This window comes from Cydia splendana, chromosome 16 (assembly GCF_910591565.1).
Source record: "Cydia splendana chromosome 16, ilCydSple1.2, whole genome shotgun sequence".
In the NCBI taxonomy this organism is placed as follows: domain Eukaryota; kingdom Metazoa; phylum Arthropoda; class Insecta; order Lepidoptera; family Tortricidae; genus Cydia; species Cydia splendana.
The window spans coordinates 3,511,970-3,533,440 of NC_085975.1; the positions used below are offsets into that span (position 1 = coordinate 3,511,970).

Sequence of the window (21,471 nt, forward strand, 5' to 3'; positions counted from 1 at the left end):
CAGACTGATCAACGTCAGCCGGCGCCCCCCGGCACTTTACTATGAAACTTTCCATACATAAAAATTTAGCGAACTCTTTAACGATACGAACAGTTTGGTGCAACTGACCCTATGACACGTGTCCGAAAGTGATGGATGTCATAATGGCGATAAAAGTGACCTCTATATTCATACTACAAACCGGTCCGTCCGTTTATGTCATCATTGCCGCACATTTTCAAACAAATTGTCAAAAAGCACTGCCAATGATTAATACACTACCTATGTTTCTTTTTGTTGTCGATTATTGGAAATAACTTTTGTTTGATAATTTTTTTTTTATTTTTTGTTCTAATTAAAACAATATTACCGTTAGAGCATTTGTGTCGCTTAACTTCAAACTCGGGTAAATCCATTCGACCCTCTCAGCAAATCTCTACCCTATTACCTTTTCTTAATACCAAAATCGCATAATCTGCCAGATGGATTTACCCGAGTTTGAAGTTAGGCGACTCATTTCTGAGAAGTAACCCTACTAGTGGAGTAAACGAAGCAAGATGTTGTATGGAGACCCATGCATTAATTCCTCAGTCGATGAAATTTTGCTTGGTTATTGTATAGTATGAGCCGAAACTAACATATGAAATATCCAAAAAAAAAAACACTCCTAAGTTAGGTTTTTATACGTAAAAATACAAATCTGTTTATATATTGAACCGAGTAATTCCTCCGTCCAAAATTATTTTACCAAATAAGTTATTTGTATCAGCATGTGATACTAGAAAAAAATCAAAAACTTTTGTCAAACATGAGAATATTTTTTTATGATAATTCCTTTTTTTGGTGCTCATTTTCATCGGAAAATTGCTCTGTCAATTTTTTCTTCTTATATGATCTTAGAATATAATTTAGCGTAGAGGGTAAGAAAATCCAAAAAAAATGCATACCCAAATTTATGTATTTTAGAACTATTAAAAACTGAGAGTGGAAAATTTCTCAGCCTGATTTCTTTTTAAATATATACTGAGTAGTCACGTATACACTTAAATCCAAAATATCCAAAAGAAATATCATCCAGGACACCGAAATTTTGGAAGCGAAGATAAATCCATCCCGCGGTTACGCAATAATGTACCGTCTTCCTTTAGCAGTTTAGTGCAGATTAGCGTCCTTGTGCTTCTAGTACGACCCGACCGCGTGACCCGCAGCCTGCACTTAATGGCTCCTCTACACGATGGGCCAGCGCCGGCCACTCCAAGGGACGCAGCCATGCGGTAGAATGAGATAGCAATATCACTTGCTCCCTCTAACGCTTAAATGCGTCCCTTAGAGTGGCCGGCGCTGGCCCATCGTGTAGAGCTGTAGAGGAGCCATAAGAAGGGAGTTGTCGTTGTCACTAGTGTGTGATTCTTTACACTACATTTGCTTGACCAAGTATATTTTACAAAAAAATTATTGCAGCAGTGGCAACATTGTAGTAAGTTTTTTTGGTCTTGAATTACGTTTTTTAGTATAGAAAAGCAGCAAGCCGCCACCGCCGGGTAGTATAGGGCGAGGCGCGGGCGGCGGCCGGTACCGCTCACGCACCCCGCTTGTACTCCGCTCCCTACACACTGTTCCCGTTATGTTTCGTTTTTAATGCGCTCGTATTTTTTTTGGATGTTTTTATAGATGAATGGAAAGAAAACTGTGAACTTAATTCAATAAATAAAATGGATAGAGAAATTTTCCACAGCGATTAAAAAGGCAATTTCTGAAAATAGTATAGTTACATGGTAATTTTTTTGGATTTTCATTTTGTAGGTATAAAACGGCAATAAGCTGGCATTCCAGTGAAAAAATTAGACTGAGCACTTTTCCGGTCCAAGACACACCAAAAAATTATATTTTATTAATATTGGTATTTCTGCTGGGATATTTTTTTGGATATTTCATATATTGTTGCAATACGTTACATGAATATGTCCGGTGAAGAAAGTTTGAACGGAGCATTTTTCTGTAAAAAGATATTAACGATTTGAGACTTTAGGTATTTACTTTAATTCTATTATTATTATTCTTTGGATATTTATACAATACTTATTATTTATTGATACTTTATCATACTGTAAAGTTTTTTCTGGCTGAGGAATTACTGCGGGGTCCACTACCTTTATTTACTACATTATACGTGGGATTTCAGGGTTTGTCCAATGGCTAAGGTCACCCTGTATATCTAGTAAATTCGATTCCTTGCTCGTACAGCACCAGCCTGTGAACTCATAGAAGCGATCGTCCGTTGATAACTTTAGCAGTTTTGGTCTCAAGTCCCCGTACTTCGATTTGCGTAAAGTGTCAACTAGACACCGAATTTTTATATTAACAAAATATGGAAAAAATTCACTGCCTTCGGCAAGAGTCGAAGTTGCGACCTTTCGGAATACCAGTCCGATCCCTGCTACCAACTGAGCTAGGCATCTCGACTGATCTTAACTAATCGAGGATACGGATTTGCAGTATCGCTCGCAGAACTTACTGTTTGATAAAAAATGAGCCGCCAAGACCAATTTTTTGTCATTTTCACCGAACTCTCTGTATTCCGCTTCTTCTATTATAATGTAAATGTTTGTACACATATTGGCAGAAGATATTACTAATCCTCTGGCCGACTTGCCATAGTCATGACTGTGTCAACATATGCCGGCATATTGAAAGTCCAGTATCGCTTATCGTATTGCTTCTCGGATGTTTCAGAACTTCGAGTACGTGACCAGACGAGACCCAAATAGATTAGAAAAGCTGATTGTTGTCGGCCACGTGTATGGAACAAGAGGACGTGGGAAATCACTGACCCATTTGACCGTTGTTATCGTGAAAGATACCAAAGAAACATCTGAAATCCTCTGTCCTCGGGAGGACTGAGAACTCCTCAGGATACCTGGAAGATAGCTTGTATACATACCTACCTCCTCCCCATCCGAGAAAATGTAGTTATAGTTTCTAGCCCTCGCTCTGACGGCGTCCGTGAACTCCGGCGTCGGTAGCTTCAGTCATACTCGAAGTGATGCCTCGAATGGTACACCCTGTCCCCTACTGAATACCCTCGTCCTTCTGTTACAATATTACGTTTGTGTACATACCTCCTCCCCATCCGAGAAAGTGTAGTTATAGTGCATTTTGGCCCTCGCTCTCACGGCATCCGCGAACTCGTCGAAGCGGTCGCCCGTCGGTAACTTGAGCGACACTCGTAGTAATGCTTCGTAGGCGGCGCGCGCGGCGGCGTCACGGTCGTCTCCGGCTGCCCAGCCCGTTTCGTCCCAGTAGCCTCCCTTTAAAAAAAATTAAAGTGTTAACCCTTCGACCGCTAAATACGTCAACTGACGCGCGCGGCTGCAGCTCAGAATCAACCTTCACAGTCCGACAACGGTTCACGATGACGCGCCGCGGATTAAATATGACGACTGATATTTTGGTGCCGAAGGGCAGAGTAACTTGACGCATTTTTTAAGAGATAAACGGATTTAATAGGCAGATTATATGTGCGTGCAGTACCGTCTTTACCATAAGGGCACACGGGGCCCGTGCCCAGGGCGACTATAGGGGGCCCCGAAGGACAGACAGTACCAGTATATTTGATTACCCATAATAAATAGAAGTCATAGTAAAAAAAATGTTAGTTTAATTAGCTTTCTTTACTTTCCCAAAGGGCCCCAAATTCTTATGTGCCCAAGGGCCCCAGCATAGCTTAAGACGGTCCTGTGTGCGTCGTATTTGGACCTCAAAAATAAGGCAGAAGAAATATAGCAAGAGTTCGAGCACAAAGTAACAAATGAAAAATCAAATTGACACAAAAATAAATTTCGTATCTCCACTGTTTTATTGTATGTGTAGATTTAATTTCACCAAAAAGGAGTTAAGTAAGGATCACCGTAGTAAATTGAATAATAAAATGTGTGCCTGAAATATTTGTTCATCGGCAAGAGGATTGAAATAAGTGAATGAATTTAAAACCCTAAAACCCCGAAAGATAAACAAAACCCATCTCACCAAATACTTGCTAAAATTTTCGGTCTTTGTTATCTCGAATGAAGAATATTTGAGAAAAGCAAATAAGTGATGTTCCTTTGACACACACACAAAGGTTTATTTCGCCCGGCATTCAAATTTTAAACATCTGCCTGATATTTGGGTACTTACCTACAAAGTTCTCAAAACTCACAAAAGTTTTCGAGTTTAGTCTTTAGAAACTGTATACAACAATCGCTTGTACCAGGAAGATAAACTCAAGTCCTCCGGAAATACAGCTCAGAGAGTAAATCGAAATTTCGATATATTTCTCTCTATCGCTCTTGCATAGATATTAGAGAATTAAGTAAAAATTAAGTGTTTATATATTATTTCTCTCTATCGCTCTTGCATAGATATTAGAGAATTAAGTAAAAATTAAGTGTTTAAGTAAATGTAAGACAGCTACAATCATATTGTGACACCCTCACAGGGTAACATGTACGCTTCCTAACATTGTATTTAACATCATGTATTTCTATGCATCAATGTACATGTATGCAATAAATGACAATAAACAATAAACATATTCGAGCTCTGAGCCCACTTCAAGTTTCCTCCTACTAGCTAGTTTGTTAGTGCACGACACCTTACACTTTGTGACTATGCGCTGAAACTTGGCACAGTTGATTCTTAGCTGGTCATGAGCAGATACAGACCGGGAGACCTCGAGAGCCACGTCTCATTTAGTGGGGGGAGGGGGGGAAGTTCGACGCCGCCGCGCTTCACTTGGAGCAACATTTCTCTAAAACTGTACCTATTAGGGCATGTGATATATCATTTTAAGATAAATTAAGGATGAGAATTTTTTTTTTTGGAACCAAAACAATGCACTTTCTAACAAAAAAAAACATAAAGTAGAAAAGACAAAAAAACGTATCTTGGATTTTTTCATAATTACCATTTTTTTTTAAAAGTGTAGTAGGAATCTGAAAACAAAAAATATAGTTGTAAAGCTACACTTATTAAGTTTAAGAAAATATATAGTTTATTATACAAAACTGTTGTTACATGGGAGATAAAAAATAATATTAAGCGTGGGCCAGAGTGATCTCAATACAAAATATTATTAATGTGGGAAAGTTACTTATAATTTGTTCTACAATCGTTAATTTTTTTCGTTTTTCGTAAATAACTCGTAAACGGTAGCCCACAGCAAAAAAAAATATGTTACGTAAATAATCTGTTTCAGATTTCTTATAAAATAAGTGCTACTTTTTTTCGCTAAGATCAATATAAAAAAAAATATTGAAGGGAGAAAATAAATACTAAGGTCCCCTTTTTTAGTCATTCGTAAATAACTCGTAAAGGATGGCTAATAGCAAAAAAAATCTTAACACATGAATAATTAGCATAAAATTTCCTACAAAAAAGGTTATTCAAACTTTTTCGCTAGGATCAATATTTAAAAAGGGGACCTTAGAATTTATTTTCTCTCTTTAATATCGTTTTTAATATTGATCCTAGCGAAAAAGTTTGAATGACCTTTTTTGTAGGTAATTTTATGTAAATTATTCATGTACTTACTAAAAATTTTTTTGCTATTGGCCATCGTTTACGAGTTATTTACGAATGACTAAAAAAGGGGACCTAAGTATTTATTTTCTCCCTTCAATATTTTTTTTAATATTGATGGTAGCGAAAAACAGTAGTACTTATTTTATAAGAAATCTGAAACAGATTATTTACGTAAAAGATAATTTTTTGCTGTGGGCTACCGTTTACGAGTTATTTACGAAAAACAAGAAAAATAAACGATTGTAGAACAAATTATAAATAACTTTCCCACATTCATAATATTTTGTATTGAGATCACTCTGACCCACGCAGCCCACGCTTAATATTATTTTTTATCTCCCATTTATCAACAGTTTTGTATATTAAACTATGTATTTTCTTAAACGTAATAAGTGTAGCTTTACGATTGTATTTTTTGTTTTCAGATTCATGCTACACTTAAAAAAAATTGGTAATTATGAAAATATCAAAAATACGTTTTTTAGTCTTTTCTACTTTATGCTTTTTTTTTGTTAGAAAGTGCAATGTTTTTGTTCCAAAACTAGATTCCTCATCCTTAATTTATCCGAAAATGATATATTACATGCCCTAATAGGTATAGTTTTAGAGAAATGTTGCTCCAAGTGAAGCGCGGCAGCGTCGAACTTTCCCCCTCCCCCCCCCCCCACTAAACGAGAGGTGGCTCTCGACGGCTCCCGGTCTGTATCTGCTCAAGGCCAGCTACGAATCAACTGTGCCAAGTTTCAGCGCATAGTCTCAAAGTGCAAGGTCCCCATACAACGGTGTACAGTAACAAACCAGCTATACTGTCTTTTTATCTAATCCAATTACCTCCCGCACATTCGAACAACAAATACAACAGTTTCCGAGATGCAGTCGCATTAATTCACCGACTTGCAAGGTCTTACGTTAATCTGTGTGACCTAGGCTTTATGCAGTCCTGATTCCCTATCTAAACCCAGTCTTATTCCTATACCAACAAGTGCTAAAGTTGCTTGGTTAACTAGTGAATGCTGTCGGTAGGGATTGCAAGACAATTAATCTAAAAACAAACAAGATTGAGGCAAGACATTCCTTACGGACTGATAATGGTGACGAGCTTAAGTCCAATTACTCTCAAATGTTCAGAGGAGGCCTGTGCCCAGCAGTGGGATGTATAAATATAGACTGACATTATTATATTATTATAATTATTACTCTCAAATGTACGGTCAGCATCAAAACTAGCGTATGGACATAGAGATAGTTGACCCCCCTGCAAACAAATTTCTATGCAGGGGGGGTCACATATATCTGCAGCTGATATGAGTCTGCTGCTCTGGACTGCATATGGGTTATGGGTACAAAATATAATTTAAACAAACACAAAAGTACCCCACCTGGAATATCTCCACGTCAAGGAAGGCCCAGTCGCCCCGTGTCATGCCCAGCGCATGCGCTGCGAGCAGGAACTCGCGCACCAGCGGCCCGCGCACGCTCAGGATCACCACTAAGAACAAAGAAAGAATTGTACTATGTAATTATAATTTTAACAAAATCTTTTATCAAAAATATCTTACATTATATGGGAAACTAAAGCTCACATACTAGTTCTCCGTTGGCTAGGCCGTCATGAAAGAATGGACGGACGGACTGTCGGACGCTCCCGGTATCGATGGAACGACATGTGGAGGTGAATCTGCGTGAATTCAGAGTCAACAATTGGCGAGATCGAAGTAGCGCAGGACTGAGAGAAGTGGCGTTGGGTTATGTCGGAGGCTAAATCTAATTTTGTGTCACTAATCCAACGGAGTATTAAGTATGTAAAAACTGTTAATTTTTACACATGGCATCATTAAAATGAGTATGCTCATAATGTGTTACTTAAGTTTTGCATGCTGGCAACTCGCCCTCTTCCCTTTCTAAAGCTGAACCGTAAGCATCGATGTTTTTGTCTCAATGTATAATTAAAATTATTTGAACATATTTTGGCCATTCACTAATCAATATACTCAGTGAAGATAATATTTCGTTGTTTTTCTTAAGCTGCACACTAATAGAGATCACCCACTGCCAAGCCCTATACAGGCGTTTCTTTTAATAAAAACTACTAAGATCCCTACGAATTGAGAACCTCCTATTTTAAAGGTCACTGAAAAATATACTAGTCTAAGTAAAAGCGTGTAATAACTACCTACATATCCTCATTTCCAACCCTGCGTCTGTCAGTCCGTCTATTAAACACAGACCACTGAACACAACATCCATTTACTGTTCCGCTTTGAACTTTAAACGCTGCGTATCGCTTGAATTAACTTTGCTTTAGACCTAGATTAATTGGGGAGTTGTTTATGCGCCTTTTATTTTATCTATATCTATCTGTCTATCTAATCTAATCTACTTAATACCATTAAACGATCAATTCTTGAGTTTTTATATGTTTTCCGAGCAAAGCTCGGTCTCACGACTATTCTTCAGATTAATTGAGATAAAAGGTAAAAACCCACGCGACGGCCATATCTTCTATCTTCCGTCGCAAGTCTTCGGCGCGCCATATTTTTTTATTTCCTTGAAATCTCCTAGCTTTAAGAGGGTTTTACTGTATTTGAAAAGTCCAAGAATCTTTGACTGCATTTTTCACTTTGATCCTAACACTTAAGTTGCATTTTACTTGTCTAGTGCAGAAATAAAGCAATATCTACACCGTTCGCCCAGAACTCAGGAGACCGGGCCAATTCTGTTTTAACAATTAGACAAGGTTTTCGTCTTATTTTGATACGACCTCAAGTGGTGTTATCAGGCATCTCACACGCACCAATAAGTACGAGCGAGATGCTAAGATAAGACGACTCCTGGAGGTGTATTCTGGTTATAATAACAGGTTATGAATTTGATCGGGATTGTTATGGATGTGATCTGTCAATATCAAAATTGACGTTATTGGTTGAAGAAATACGACTTTTGACACTGACAGAATATCATAATATAGTATCAAAAGTGTAATTTCTTCAATCAAACTATGCCTCTGTGGTTGCATTTTTATCGCCTGTCACTATGCCTGTCATTTTAGCACTTGCGTGTGCGAACGTGACAGACAGGCATGGTGACAGGCGATAAAAATGCGACCGTGCTACCGCCGCTGATTGCATCTCGTCAGCGTTAGAGCGTTTTCACATTGTCCGATCCGATATCGGATGTCGGAAGGAAGTAAAATGTATGTGTTTCTCTGTATTTATTTATAGGTACATTAAATAAATCATTATTACTACAAAACGATAGACAACACAAAAAAGGCGGACTTAATGCCAATGGCACTCTCCTGCAGCTGTTTTTGTCATAGGCGCCTTCCGCCATCCGATATCGGAAAGGCGCTTCCAATAAATTCTGCCATGTCGGAGCCCCCCGTCAGCTGTCGGACCGATAATATTTGTTTGTGTGCGTATGTGTAGGCATAATGTTTAGTGTAGTGTGCGTGACCGCTAAAGACGGCGCCCGGGCGCGCCTCCGCGGCCTGACTACGGGGACGTAGGATCCTACATCCGATATCGGATCGGACAATGTGAAAACGCTCTTAGGGTCATATCAAAATACGATAATAAGAAAACCTTATCAAATTGTTATACCAGAATTGGCCTCATCGTAGCTCTCATAATAAATCAACTTCTAACAAGTGCACTTGGCATTGGAACCGGCTGAGTTGCGAGTAGTTTTCTAACAGCTTTGAAAGGCCAAGTGCCTATACAATTATCCTCGTAAGACCCACCATATAAAGTATTTTTAATTTGAACCTTATTCTATAAGTAAATTAGAACGAATTTCGTTTGTGTTAAAAAGCAACGAAACAAAAGAAATGCTACTTTATTTGGTTCATGAAAGTTTCAAATTAGATTGCACGAATATGTACATTGTAATGTACATTTAGTCTCAGTAGGTCATAGTAAAAGGCATTGAGAGAGCGTTGTTTGTGATTTGTAGAAATATTATGGGTCAAAAAGGTTCAGGGAATCTGGTGTCTTTTCTGTGTACATGGCGTAAGTTAACGATTTGATTACATTTCTCTAAGACATTCATCTTACAAAAACTAAAAACAATAAAAGCTTTTAGATCCCTATAAAGATAAAGTAGGAAAATGTACGTATATGTAACACGGTTTTAGAACAGAAAATCTTAAATTTACTTCGTTTCCGATGTAACCAATATATCTAATGGTATTAGTAAAAAACATTTGAAAAGTTATATTGAAGCCAAAGAAAAAATATAAGTTTGTGGAAACGATATATCCACGAATTCGATTTATCTGGACTCTATATTTACATAAAAGCAATTTATAAATTCAATTCCAGCGATTGAGAAAGTTAGTAATAATATTTGTCATCACAGTACCCTTACCATGAGTTAAACGCGGCAGGTGACGCTAGCGACTATGCACCCAAAAAATAAAGACAGGGCCCGTAAATACGGGCCTTATAAACACTACAAAGTGGGCCTTGTTGGGTGGCTCGGCATTATTTATGAAAGTAAGGATAGGCCTACTTGATGAATAAACCATCTATATCTTTATATCGCCATTTTATCTTTAAGGGTAGATTAGATACATGTTTGACGTATATTGGTAAAGCTAATTGCATTGTGTTTGTTCTATGTAATGAAGACGTGTACTGTCTCATTAGCGATGAAGAGCAATTAGTAAATTCATGCAAATATTATCGCCCACACTGTTGTCATTGTGGAGAAGACCAGCATATCAAATGTTTGGTTGGGAAGTCGGTCATAGGGCAAGAACTCTCGTATTTATATACGTACTTCGCTCAGATCAGACACAGTCAGAAAGGCCGAGCTTTGCTCCTTTTGCTTTACCGACCTTCTGTAAGAGGAGTATGTGTACAAACGCAAAAGTTACATACATACATACATATAATCACGCCTATTTCCCGGAGGGGTAGGCAGAGGCCACGGATCTCCATTTGCTACGATCCTGACATACCTCTTTAGAAGCGACGAAAAAGCTTTAAGAACAAATTAAATTACTTTCTATGATAATATTAATATTTGTGTTATTTCAAATACTTAGACACACTAATATTTAAACGATAAACCGAAATAAATGTCAAATACCTACGCGACAGATGTCTAAACCTCTCGGCCATCCGGCCGCGGTGGCATGCGTCGAAATTTCCAAGAATATGACAATTTCCTGAAGGCTTGTGGTGGTCACCGTATGACCACACTATACAGGCGGTTACCTCTAGCGTACATGCTGACATCCCGCAGCAGGGCTTCGCAGAGCTCCCGCTGGCGCTCTTGCTCGTTGCCATCCAGCTCCCGTACCTGAAGGCTTGTGGTGGTCAGTGGTCACCGTGTGGCCACACTATACAGGCTGTTACCTCTTGCGTACATGCTGACATCTCGCAGCAGGGCTTCGCAGAGCTCCCGCTGGCGCTCTTGCTCGTTGCCGTCCACCTCCCGTGCCTGAAGGCTTGTGGTGGTCACCGTATGACCACACTATACAGGCTGTTACCTCTTACGTACATGCCGACATCTCGCAGCAGGGCTTCGCAGAGCTCCCGCTGGCGCTCCTGCTCGTTGCCGTCAAGCTCCCGTACCTGAAGGCTTATGGTGGTCACCGTATGACCACACTATACAGGCTGTTACCTCTTGCGTACATGCTGACATCTCGCAGCAGGGCTTCGCAGAGCTCCCGCTGGCGTTCTTGCTCGTTGCCGTCCAGCTCCCGTGCCTGAAGGCTTGTAGTGGTCACCGTATGACCACACTATACAGACTGTTACCTCTAGCGTACATGCTGACATCTCGCAGCAGGGCTTCGCAGAGCTCCCGCTGGCGCTCCTGCTCGTTGCCGTCCAGCTCCCGTACCTGAAGGCTTATGGTGGTCACCGTATGACCACACTATACAGGCTGTTACCTCTTGCGTACATGCTGACATCTCGCAGCAGGGCTTCGCAGAGCTCCCGCTGGCGCTCTTGCTCGTTGCCGTCCAGCTCCCGTACCTGAAGGCTTGTGGTGGTCACCGTATGACCACACTATACAGACTGTTACCTCTAGCGTACATGCTGACATCTCGCAGCAGGGCTTCGCAGAGCTCCCGCTGGCGCTCCTGCTCGTTGCCGTCAAGCTCTCGTACCTGAAGGCTTGTGGTGGTCACCGTATGACCACACTATACAGACTGTTACCTCTAGCGTACATGCTGACATCTCGCAGCAGGGCTTCGCAGAGCTCCCGCTGGCGCTCTTGCTCGTTGCCGTCCAGCTCCCGTACCTGAAGGCTTGTGGTGGTCACCGTATGACCACACTATACAGACTGTTACCTCTTACGTACATGCCGACATCTCGCAGCAGGGCTTCGCAGAGCTCCCGCTGGCGCTCCTGCTCGTTGCCGTCAAGCTCCCGTACCTGAAGGCTTATGGTGGTCACCGTATGACCACACTATACAGGCTGTTACCTCTTGCGTACATGCTGACATCTCGCAGCAGGGCTTCGCAGAGCTCCCGCTGGCGTTCTTGCTCGTTGCCGTCCAGCTCCCGTGCCTGAAGGCTTGTAGTGGTCACCGTATGACCACACTATACAGACTGTTACCTCTAGCGTACATGCTGACATCTCGCAGCAGGGCTTCGCAGAGCTCCCGCTGGCGCTCCTGCTCGTTGCCGTCCAGCTCCCGTACCTGAAGGCTTATGGTGGTCACCGTATGACCACACTATACAGGCTGTTACCTCTTGCGTACATGCTGACATCTCGCAGCAGGGCTTCGCAGAGCTCCCGCTGGCGCTCTTGCTCGTTGCCGTCCAGCTCCCGTACCTGAAGGCTTGTGGTGGTCACCGTATGACCACACTATACAGACTGTTACCTCTAGCGTACATGCTGACATCTCGCAGCAGGGCTTCGCAGAGCTCCCGCTGGCGCTCCTGCTCGTTGCCGTCAAGCTCTCGTACCTGAAGGCTTGTGGTGGTCACCGTATGACCACACTATACAGACTGTTACCTCTAGCGTACATGCTGACATCTCGCAGCAGGGCTTCGCAGAGCTCCCGCTGGCGCTCTTGCTCGTTGCCGTCCAGCTCCCGTACCTGAAGGCTTGTGGTGGTCACCGTATGACCACACTATACAGACTGTTACCTCTAGCGTACATGCTGACATCTTGCAGCAGGGCTTCGCAGAGCTCCCGCTGGCGCTCTTGCTCGTTGCCGTCCAGCTCCCGTACCTGAAGGCTTGTGGTGGTCACCGTATGACCACACTATACAGACTGTTACCTCTAGCGTACATGCTGACATCTCGCAGCAGGGCTTCGCAGAGCTCCCGCTGGCGCTCTTGCTCGTTGCCGTCCAGCTCCCGTACCTGAAGGCTTGTGGTGGTCACCGTATGACCACACTATACAGACTGTTACCTCTAGCGTACATGCTGACATCTCGCAGCAGGGCTTCGCAGAGCTCCCGCTGGCGCTCTTGCTCGTTGCCGTCCAGCTCTCGTACCTGAAGGCTTGTGGTGGTCACCGTATGACCACACTATACAGACTGTTACCTCTAGCGTACATGCTGACATCTCGCAGCAGGGCTTCGCAGAGCTCCCGCTGGCGCTCCTGCTCGTTGCCGTCAAGCTCTCGTACCTGAAGGCTTGTGGTGGTCACCGTATGACCACACTATACAGACTGTTACCTCTTGCGTACATGCTGACATCTCGCAGCAGGGCTTCGCAGAGCTCCCGCTGGCGCTCTTGCTCGTTGCCGTCCAGCTCCCGTACCGCCTTCAGCACGCCCTCTTTCCGAAGACCCCACTCCAGGCTCTTTCCTGTTTAATAATAAACAATATAGTACCGTTAGCGTAAATAGAGCATCATTTTAAATCACTAGTAGGTAGGTAAAGTATACGCTGTTTATATTCAATTGCTTCACAGTCTTCAAAGTTCACGCACGTTCTCTCTACATCCTTTGTTTCAATTTTATCCTCCACTGCGTTTGTATTACCTCGTATACTTATATAAAGTTAAAACAAAACAGAACGCCTTCGGTTTAATGCAATCTTCTTATACTTACGCCCTTTATGCTTTTGAGACAGTAAGGAAAAAGAAAGTGAGGCTTTATGAATCACATACGCGCTTTAACCTTGCCGTAAAGGCTAATCCCGACAACCCTGTATTCGTGACGTTTATATACTGTTCTTAGTATAGGTATATTATAATGCATGGTTCCCAAAAATGGAGGTTTCGTCTTATTACCTTTTTGTCGCTCTTGCATTTTAAAGCAATAGATAGATATACTTTACACTTCAGAGGAACATACTGGTGAAAACGAACATTAGTACTACGACATCCAGGTGAACGTCGGGTTGTTAACTAGCACCATATAAATTACCGCTTACCCACGGTCAGTGAGAAGTGTGAGAACAGATCAGACATACAGAGGCAGGCAGCATTGGCAGTACGAGACCCGTGTGAAGATCGGGTGCATGAACTAGCACATTATACTATTAATCTCTCATCCAATAAATACGAGGCAAGTAAGAAATCAAATGCTTCGAAAGCCCCAATTCAATAATTTTTATGGCAGAAGAACATCAGATTATATCATACCAGATTTAATAAATAAGTTACCTAAAGATTGGAAAGATAAGATAACACCAAATAATATAGGAAATATTCTTAAAAAAGAAATGCTTAAACAATTAAATTATTTTAACTAAAATGCATAATTATGTTATTCCATTTAGCATAAATGGAGCAGCCTGTACCGAGTACCTATGCGCCGACCGGTTCTTATCTTGCTCGGCCGGCCGGTGTGCAATTTTTTTTGCAATCGTTATATTCATTATGCTGTTTACGAATTAGATGTGTTTTAAGTGTCTATTGTATATTTAAGTATTTAAGTACTGCGGAATGGAGTATCGAGACAAACCATTCTGGTTTAACGATGCTTTTGGATCAAAATATTATGTAATTGTGATTTATCTCTAATAAAAAAAAAAAAAAAAATACATTACCGCTTACCCACGGTAAGTGAAAACAGATCAGACTTGTCCAGCAGCAATGCAACGTGCGTCCAGCCGAAGCGGTCGAACACGCTGGTGAAGACGCGAGGCAGGCGGCACTGGCAGTATGACATCCGGGTAAGGGTTGGATATTTGCCCTTGTCGTTGAATAGGGTTTGAGGCTGCAACAAATATATTAATTCAAAAACATTAGCGTAAGGTTACAGACAATGCAGTAAAGGGCACGCGATTAAATCTTCTCGAGGCAGAGGTGTAGGGTTGGAGCCAGTGTAGCTTTATTTGAAGTTCATAAGCGCATTGTAATATGCCTAGGTACTTGAATAATAAACTATCTTTATCTTTTTATCTTCTATATAATTAGGTACCTGGTAAGTAGAAGCAACGAAACCAATCGATCGATCAAATGCCGCAATGCATTGCAATTCGCATGCGATTTTCGGGGACGTTTGCAGCCAATAGAGCCAATTGGTCAATACCAAACTCTTAATTTGATTTATTAAAAAAAATACTCAGTAGGTATTATACCAGTATTTTAAAGCTCGAGCTCGTGCTGTTCTATTTTTGCCTTTTTAGGGTTCCGTACCCAAAGGGTAAAACGGGACCCTATTACTAAGACTTCGCTGTCCGTCCGTCCGTCCGTCCGTCTGTCACCAGGCTGTATCTCACGAACCGTGATAGCTAGACAGTTGAAATTTTCACAGATGATGTATTTCTGTTGCCGCTATAACAACAAATACTAAAAACAGAATAAAATAAAGATTTAAATGGGGCTCCCATACAACAAACGTGATTTTTGACCAAAGTTAAGCAACGTCGGGAGTGGTCAGTATTTGGATGGGTGACCGTTTTTTTTTTGCTTTTTTTTTGTTTTTTTTTTGCATTATGGTACGGAACCCTTCGTGCGCGAGTCCGACTCGCACTTGCCCGGTTTTTCTCAAATAACTTAAAAGCGTATTATTGAAAAATTATAAATACATAAATATATTCGAATTCTCGCACAGTCAGTCTAAGTCAGTCTGCATGACGATCACAATATAGATTCTTATAAATTGACATTAATGTAATTTGTACTGTAATCATATGTTGGGAAATAAATAAATCTAATCTAATATTATCACACGACATACTTTACAAGTTTTGTAGTTTATCAGTAGTATCACCTAATCAGTCCAATAGTTTCGGAGTAAATTGACTGTGGCAGACGGACAGACAGACAGACACACGAGTGATTCTAAAAGAGTAACTATTTTTCCATTTTGAGAATGGAACCATAAAACTCTCCAGGAAGTAATATTTTCGTAGAACGACCGGAAGTAATTTATTCGCGGAAGTTGATCAACAGCAGGGAAGGGTACTCAACTGGCCGGCTCCGATTTGATTAATTTGTATATATATGTTATAGAGTAGTCTAAAATAACGGACACGTATTTTTTTTTAGCTGCCCATACTCAAATTCCTGGGAGAAATTGGCCTCCAAAGTACTGAAAAGTGACAAAACGCCCTAACTTCAGCGGGCTCAGCACGGTTCCATTTTTATCGACTATCACTATGCGCGTCCCTTTCGCACTTACATACTTGTTAGAACGTGACAGGCATGGTGACAAGGGATAAAAACGCGACCGTGCTAAGCCGCCTGTAGAGAGTTTTGTTCAAGCAAATTTCTAGTTAATTACTGGTTTGAATATAACTATGTTAGAGAACATGAAAAAATAATGGACACGTGTTTTGCTATTTCGGCTCAAACTCATATTTTATGAGTAAGCATGAGTTATTTACAAGTGCATTTCATTACAGAAACACCGTTTTAAATTCTCAACTCAACCCGTACCAGCAAATGCATAACTTTTTAATTAAAAACCTTGATAGGTACCTACAAATGTCAGTCATAAATCTATGGAGCAATATCGCTCAGCTGAGAGAACTCCCATTATTTTCACGAACGCGTATCTAACATAACCATGTTTTTGAAAAAAGTACTTTAGATCGACAACTTAAAGCTCATTATCCAATACAATCGTAAATTGGTATATACGGTAGGGTAGAAAAGCCGAAATTCCGAGCGAGAATTTTCTTCACTCGTGGCTAGGCTTCTATCTTCATGACGACGTCGTATTTTGCATAATAAAAGAAGGGTTTGTTTGAATTCAAAGTAAAGACGCAAAATAAAAGTAAATAATTATTTAGGTATTCCTCTTGGATAATAAACCAGACTTTTTTTAACTACTTATACTGAAGTAAGTAGTTTCCAGTTTAATGTACTTACCTGACGACCAGTCTGGCCTAGTGGGTAGAGACCCTGCCTGTGAAGCCGATGGTCCTGGGTTCGAATCCCAGTAAGGGCATTTATTTGTGTGATGACACAGATATTTGTTCCTGAGTCATGGTTGTTTTCTATGTATTTAAGTACATATATATATTATATATATCGTTGTCTGAGTACCCACAACACAAGCCTTCTTGAGCTTACTGTGGGACTTAGTCAATCTGTGTAAGAATGTCCTATAATATTTATTTATTTATTTATTATTTATTATTTACTTGCCATAAGTTAAGTAAGACGACGGACAATACAACCACATGGGAAAACTTCAAAATATAAATTTACTTCAAAGCCTTAAAAAACGTTTATGGTTAAGCCGAAAAACACATATTTATTATAAAACTAGCTGTGCCCGCGGCTCCGCCCGCGTGGAATTCGGTCTGTGTCAGTAAGCGGCTAATTTCTAATCCTAATTTCTCTCCCTTTCCCCTGGAGGCGGAACTTGAAGTAGGTAAAGTTGACAGATGGATATGCTAGAGGACTGTAGTCCAGATAAAATATTTTACAATTAGGTACCACTAAATAAAACTACACTCCAAAGTCAATAGTTTTTTCGCCCTTATTCAAATTTTACACGTGATTTAAACGACAGAGTAGGTAGTAGGTGTATATCGGACGATACAGTAAGCCGTAAGGTATACGCACGCGAGCGAAAGCGAAGCGGCCTGCCTGGCTAGACCGCCACTCACCGTAGTGTTCTTCAGACTCCTGAGGAAGACACGTGCCCCTTGTAACCTCAATGCGTTGCGAGACTTTCGGGAGTGATTCGATTGTTTTCGGGAATGCATGGTAATGCGTATAAAATGCGAGTCCCAAATCACTTGACTCCGCAAACGACCAGTGCCGGATTAAGATATTTTGATGCCCTAAGCATTTCTAGACCATGGTGCCCCCTCTCCCTAGGGTCATCAAGATTACATTGAATTTTTTTGGTAAATTGAGTGACGTTCATTGCCGCATTACAGCTGAGAATGGAAATTAATCACATCATTTTATCACGACAATTGACAGTGCCGCAGCAGTAACGTTGCAACAGAGTACCTAATGCTGCTGCAGTCGCCACCCGAATGTCACCTTTATCACATCTTAGAATGTCATTGAAAACTCGAGCGAAGCGAGCGCGAAAATTTTTCGATATAAAAACGCAATTTTATAGACAGTTGTACATTTTGACTTTTAGTATGGAAATCAGTCACATCATTTTATCACGAAAATTGACAGTGCTGCAGCAGTAACGTTGCAACAGAGTAATACTGCTGGAGTCGCTATAGCTTAGAAAGTGATTGAAAACGCGAGCGAAGCGAAGCGTGCGCGAAAATTTTTCGATATAAAAACGCAATTTGATAGACAGAGTTGTACATTTTTACTTTTAGTATGGAAATCAGTCACATCATTATATCACGAAAATTGTCAGTGCTAAAGCAGTAACGTTGCAACAGAGTAATGCTGCTGCAGTCGTCATATATTAGAACGTGATTAAAAACGCGAGCGAAGCGAGCGCGAAAATTTTTCGATATAAAAACGCAATTTGATAGACAGTTGTACATTTTTACTTTTAGTATGGAAATCAGTCACATCATTTTATCACGAAAATTGACAGTGCTGCAGCAGTAACGTTGCAACAGAGTAATGCTGCTGCAGTCGTCATATATTAGAAAGTGATTTAAAACGCGAGCGAAGCGAGCGCGAAAATTTTTCGATATAAAACGCAATTTGACAGACAGTTGTCCATTTTTACTTTTAGCATGGAAATCAGTCACATCATTTTATCACGAAAATTGACAGTGCTGCAGCAGTAACGTTGCAACAGAGTAATGCTGCTGCAGTCGCCATATCTTAGAAAGTAATAGAAAACGCGAGCGAAGCGAGCGCGAAAATTTTTCGATATAAAAACGCAATTTGATAGACAGTTGTACATTTTTACTTTTAGTATGGAAATCAGTCACATCATTTTATCACGAAAATTGACAGTGCTACAGCAATAACGTTGCAATAGAGTAATGCTGCTGCAGTCGCCATATCTTAGAAAGTCATTGAAAACGCGAGCGAAGCGAGCGCGAACATTTTTCGATATATATATTAATTTATTAAATCAACATAATTATTCAATTATTTTTGTTGATATCCGTGTCTTCTAAACTTAGAGTTAATTTGGCAAAATCTTTCTTCGGTGGCTTATTCATGTCACAACGTATTAAATTCAGCGCCATCTGTTAGTTTACCAGGGTACTCAATAGTGGTAGCACATATTTGAAAAAAGTTTGCCCCTCCTTCCTACGTAGCGCCATAAGATTCAGGGGCAAACTTAAGTCAATCGAGTTTTGTGGCTACCCCCCCTTTTAGGGGTTGAATTTTTATAGCCTATAACCTGGCCGGGGATTTTCTCGACAGATTAGTAAAGTTTTCATCAAAATCTGTTGAGCCGTTTTCACGTGATGCGCGTTCAAATAAACAGACAAACAGATAAACAGATAAACAGACAAAAATTCTAAAAACTTTTGGAACGTGTTCTGTTATCGATTCTAAGTATCCCCAGCCAACTTTTTTTCAAATATCTTCCATGTACAGACTTTCGACCGTCTTCAGCTTTATTATATGTATAGATAGAAGATATAGAAATAGAACTAATCGTAATAATATCTGTAGGTACATTCTTAAGGAACTCCACAGAAAAAAAAATTAAGTACCACGAAATGGGCTAATCTCATTACGATGCTGGTCATGCTGGCGATCACCAGCTTGATATTCAATCAGGTGAAGAACTTTATTATCAGGAAAAATACCCCTGCTGCTTCTGCTACTGATTCTGAACTGCTGTCTCACCTTGGTTCCCGTCTTCAGGTTCCTCAGACGATGCATGCGGCTCAGCACCCCGACCGGCGCCGCCAGCTCGCCCTCAGAAGGTGGCTGGAACAAGACACCTGATTAATCCTCGATGGTCAAACCAATCATGTTCAGTACCGTCTTTACACACGGCACACGGGGCCCGTGCCCAGGGCCCCCATCCTCAGGGGGCCCCGAAGGACAGACAGTAACAGTATATTTGCTTATTCATAATAAATAGTAGATCGTAGTAGAAAAACTATAGTTTAATTCGCTTTCTTTACTTTCCAAAAGGGCCCCAAATTCTTATGTACCCAAGGGCCCCAGCATAGTTTAAGATGGCCCTGATCATGTTCATGGTCCCTACATACGCATGATATGGAGAAACATATAATTTTAGGACAACTGAATGGCAAACGTGCTCGGGGTGGGCACACGACTTAGAGTATTTAATAACCGGAGTCACCTTTAAGAGCTTACCCCTCTGCCGAAAACCTTGCACGATTGTGCAAACTTTTGTGTGGACTGACGTTTATCTGACATGGCTATTTGTACGTTACGTACAAATCATTGTACCTACAAATAGCCATATATTTGACGTGCCCCTCCCCCGCAAAAATCGGCAGACTGTTTTGTACAGAAAATGACAGCCAAGGCGTCTCCAGTTACTAAATGCTCTAAGGCACATATTGAGAAGGTCGAACGGCTGGCAGCAGTCTGGACCATGTAGATAAATTATATGTGGTCGCGATCCTCAACAATGAGGGAATGAGGAAGAATAATAATGAGCCCTATATAGAAGGTTGCGAATTAACAACACTACAGATTGAAATGAAAGAACTCTAGTAATCAAATCAAAAGAAAATTCTCAAGAGCCCAATAGTCAATACACAATGCCATGAAACATGTTTTTTTTTCGTTCTGAAGTGGCAACACGTGGTCAAAAGATTTCTTCAGGTTTTTAGAAAGCAGTTCGGGTCTGGTTATATGCAAGTATAGCCAATCGAGCTAAAGGGCGAAGCCCGATTATAATGAGAGCCCAGGATGAAATAAAAAATATATAATAAGAAGCTAATCATATAACAGCATAATGCTTTCGAGTAACATGAGATGTATTTTTCATTTCATAGCAGAGGTTAGTGACCGGCAAAGTAGCTTTGTTTGACTGAAACAAGAGTGTAACTTAAGCCTTTAGCCTTTGTCCAAAAATAAAACAAGTGGGTGTAACAGAAACATATCCCAAATTGCTGGTGAAATATGAACAAAGAATGGGTTAGACATCTCTATATAAAATAATAATTTAGGCTTGAGCGAGAGCTCGATTATATTACAAAACCGGGTTCTGGGACTTCTGGGTAAATTCAAATTCTATCTATCGCACACGAGAACAGAGGCCCCGTCGACATTCGTCAGGTGCGAGTGAATAATCAATTTGCTGGAAATTACTACAACAGAATAGATATACTCAGAGCAGCGAGAATCGAAGCGGCAGAATGGAGAAACATTTTTAGGATCCATTCGTAACAAGTATTTGTATGCAGCTTACTTTCTTTTATATTTTTAAAGATTTGAGTTTTCTGTACCTACTCGAGCCCTTTCAAAAGCTTTTAGAGAAGTGTTTGCATACAATTCATAGTTTAGTCCAATTTTGATTGAAACCTCAATATTGGAGACAAAGTCTTTGCTTCAGGGCTAGAGTTCTTTCTAAACCTTAGTAAAACATTTTCCTATTTCACGCGACCCTTGTCCTAATGTAACCTACCTCTACTCTTTAGAGCAGTGGTTTAGGGTGTTTCATTTTTCCGAATTTTCGATTT

At 40.6% G+C, this 21,471-nt stretch overlaps 1 protein-coding gene across 1 annotated transcript in view; it reads right to left on the minus strand.

Moving 5' to 3' along the window:
* The window catches only part of LOC134797998 (atrial natriuretic peptide receptor 1), a 109,683-nt gene that overhangs the window by 46,120 nt on the left and 42,092 nt on the right, over positions 1-21,471 (minus strand). The window contains exons 3-7 of the mRNA XM_063770333.1: positions 19,655-19,738; positions 14,510-14,672; positions 13,183-13,314; positions 6,921-7,030; positions 3,099-3,287 (exon numbers count right to left, since the gene is read on the minus strand). Of these exons, the coding sequence (XP_063626403.1) occupies positions 3,099-3,287; positions 6,921-7,030; positions 13,183-13,314; positions 14,510-14,672; positions 19,655-19,738 (678 nt within the window). The remainder of the gene's footprint in view (positions 1-3,098; positions 3,288-6,920; positions 7,031-13,182; positions 13,315-14,509; positions 14,673-19,654; positions 19,739-21,471) is intronic.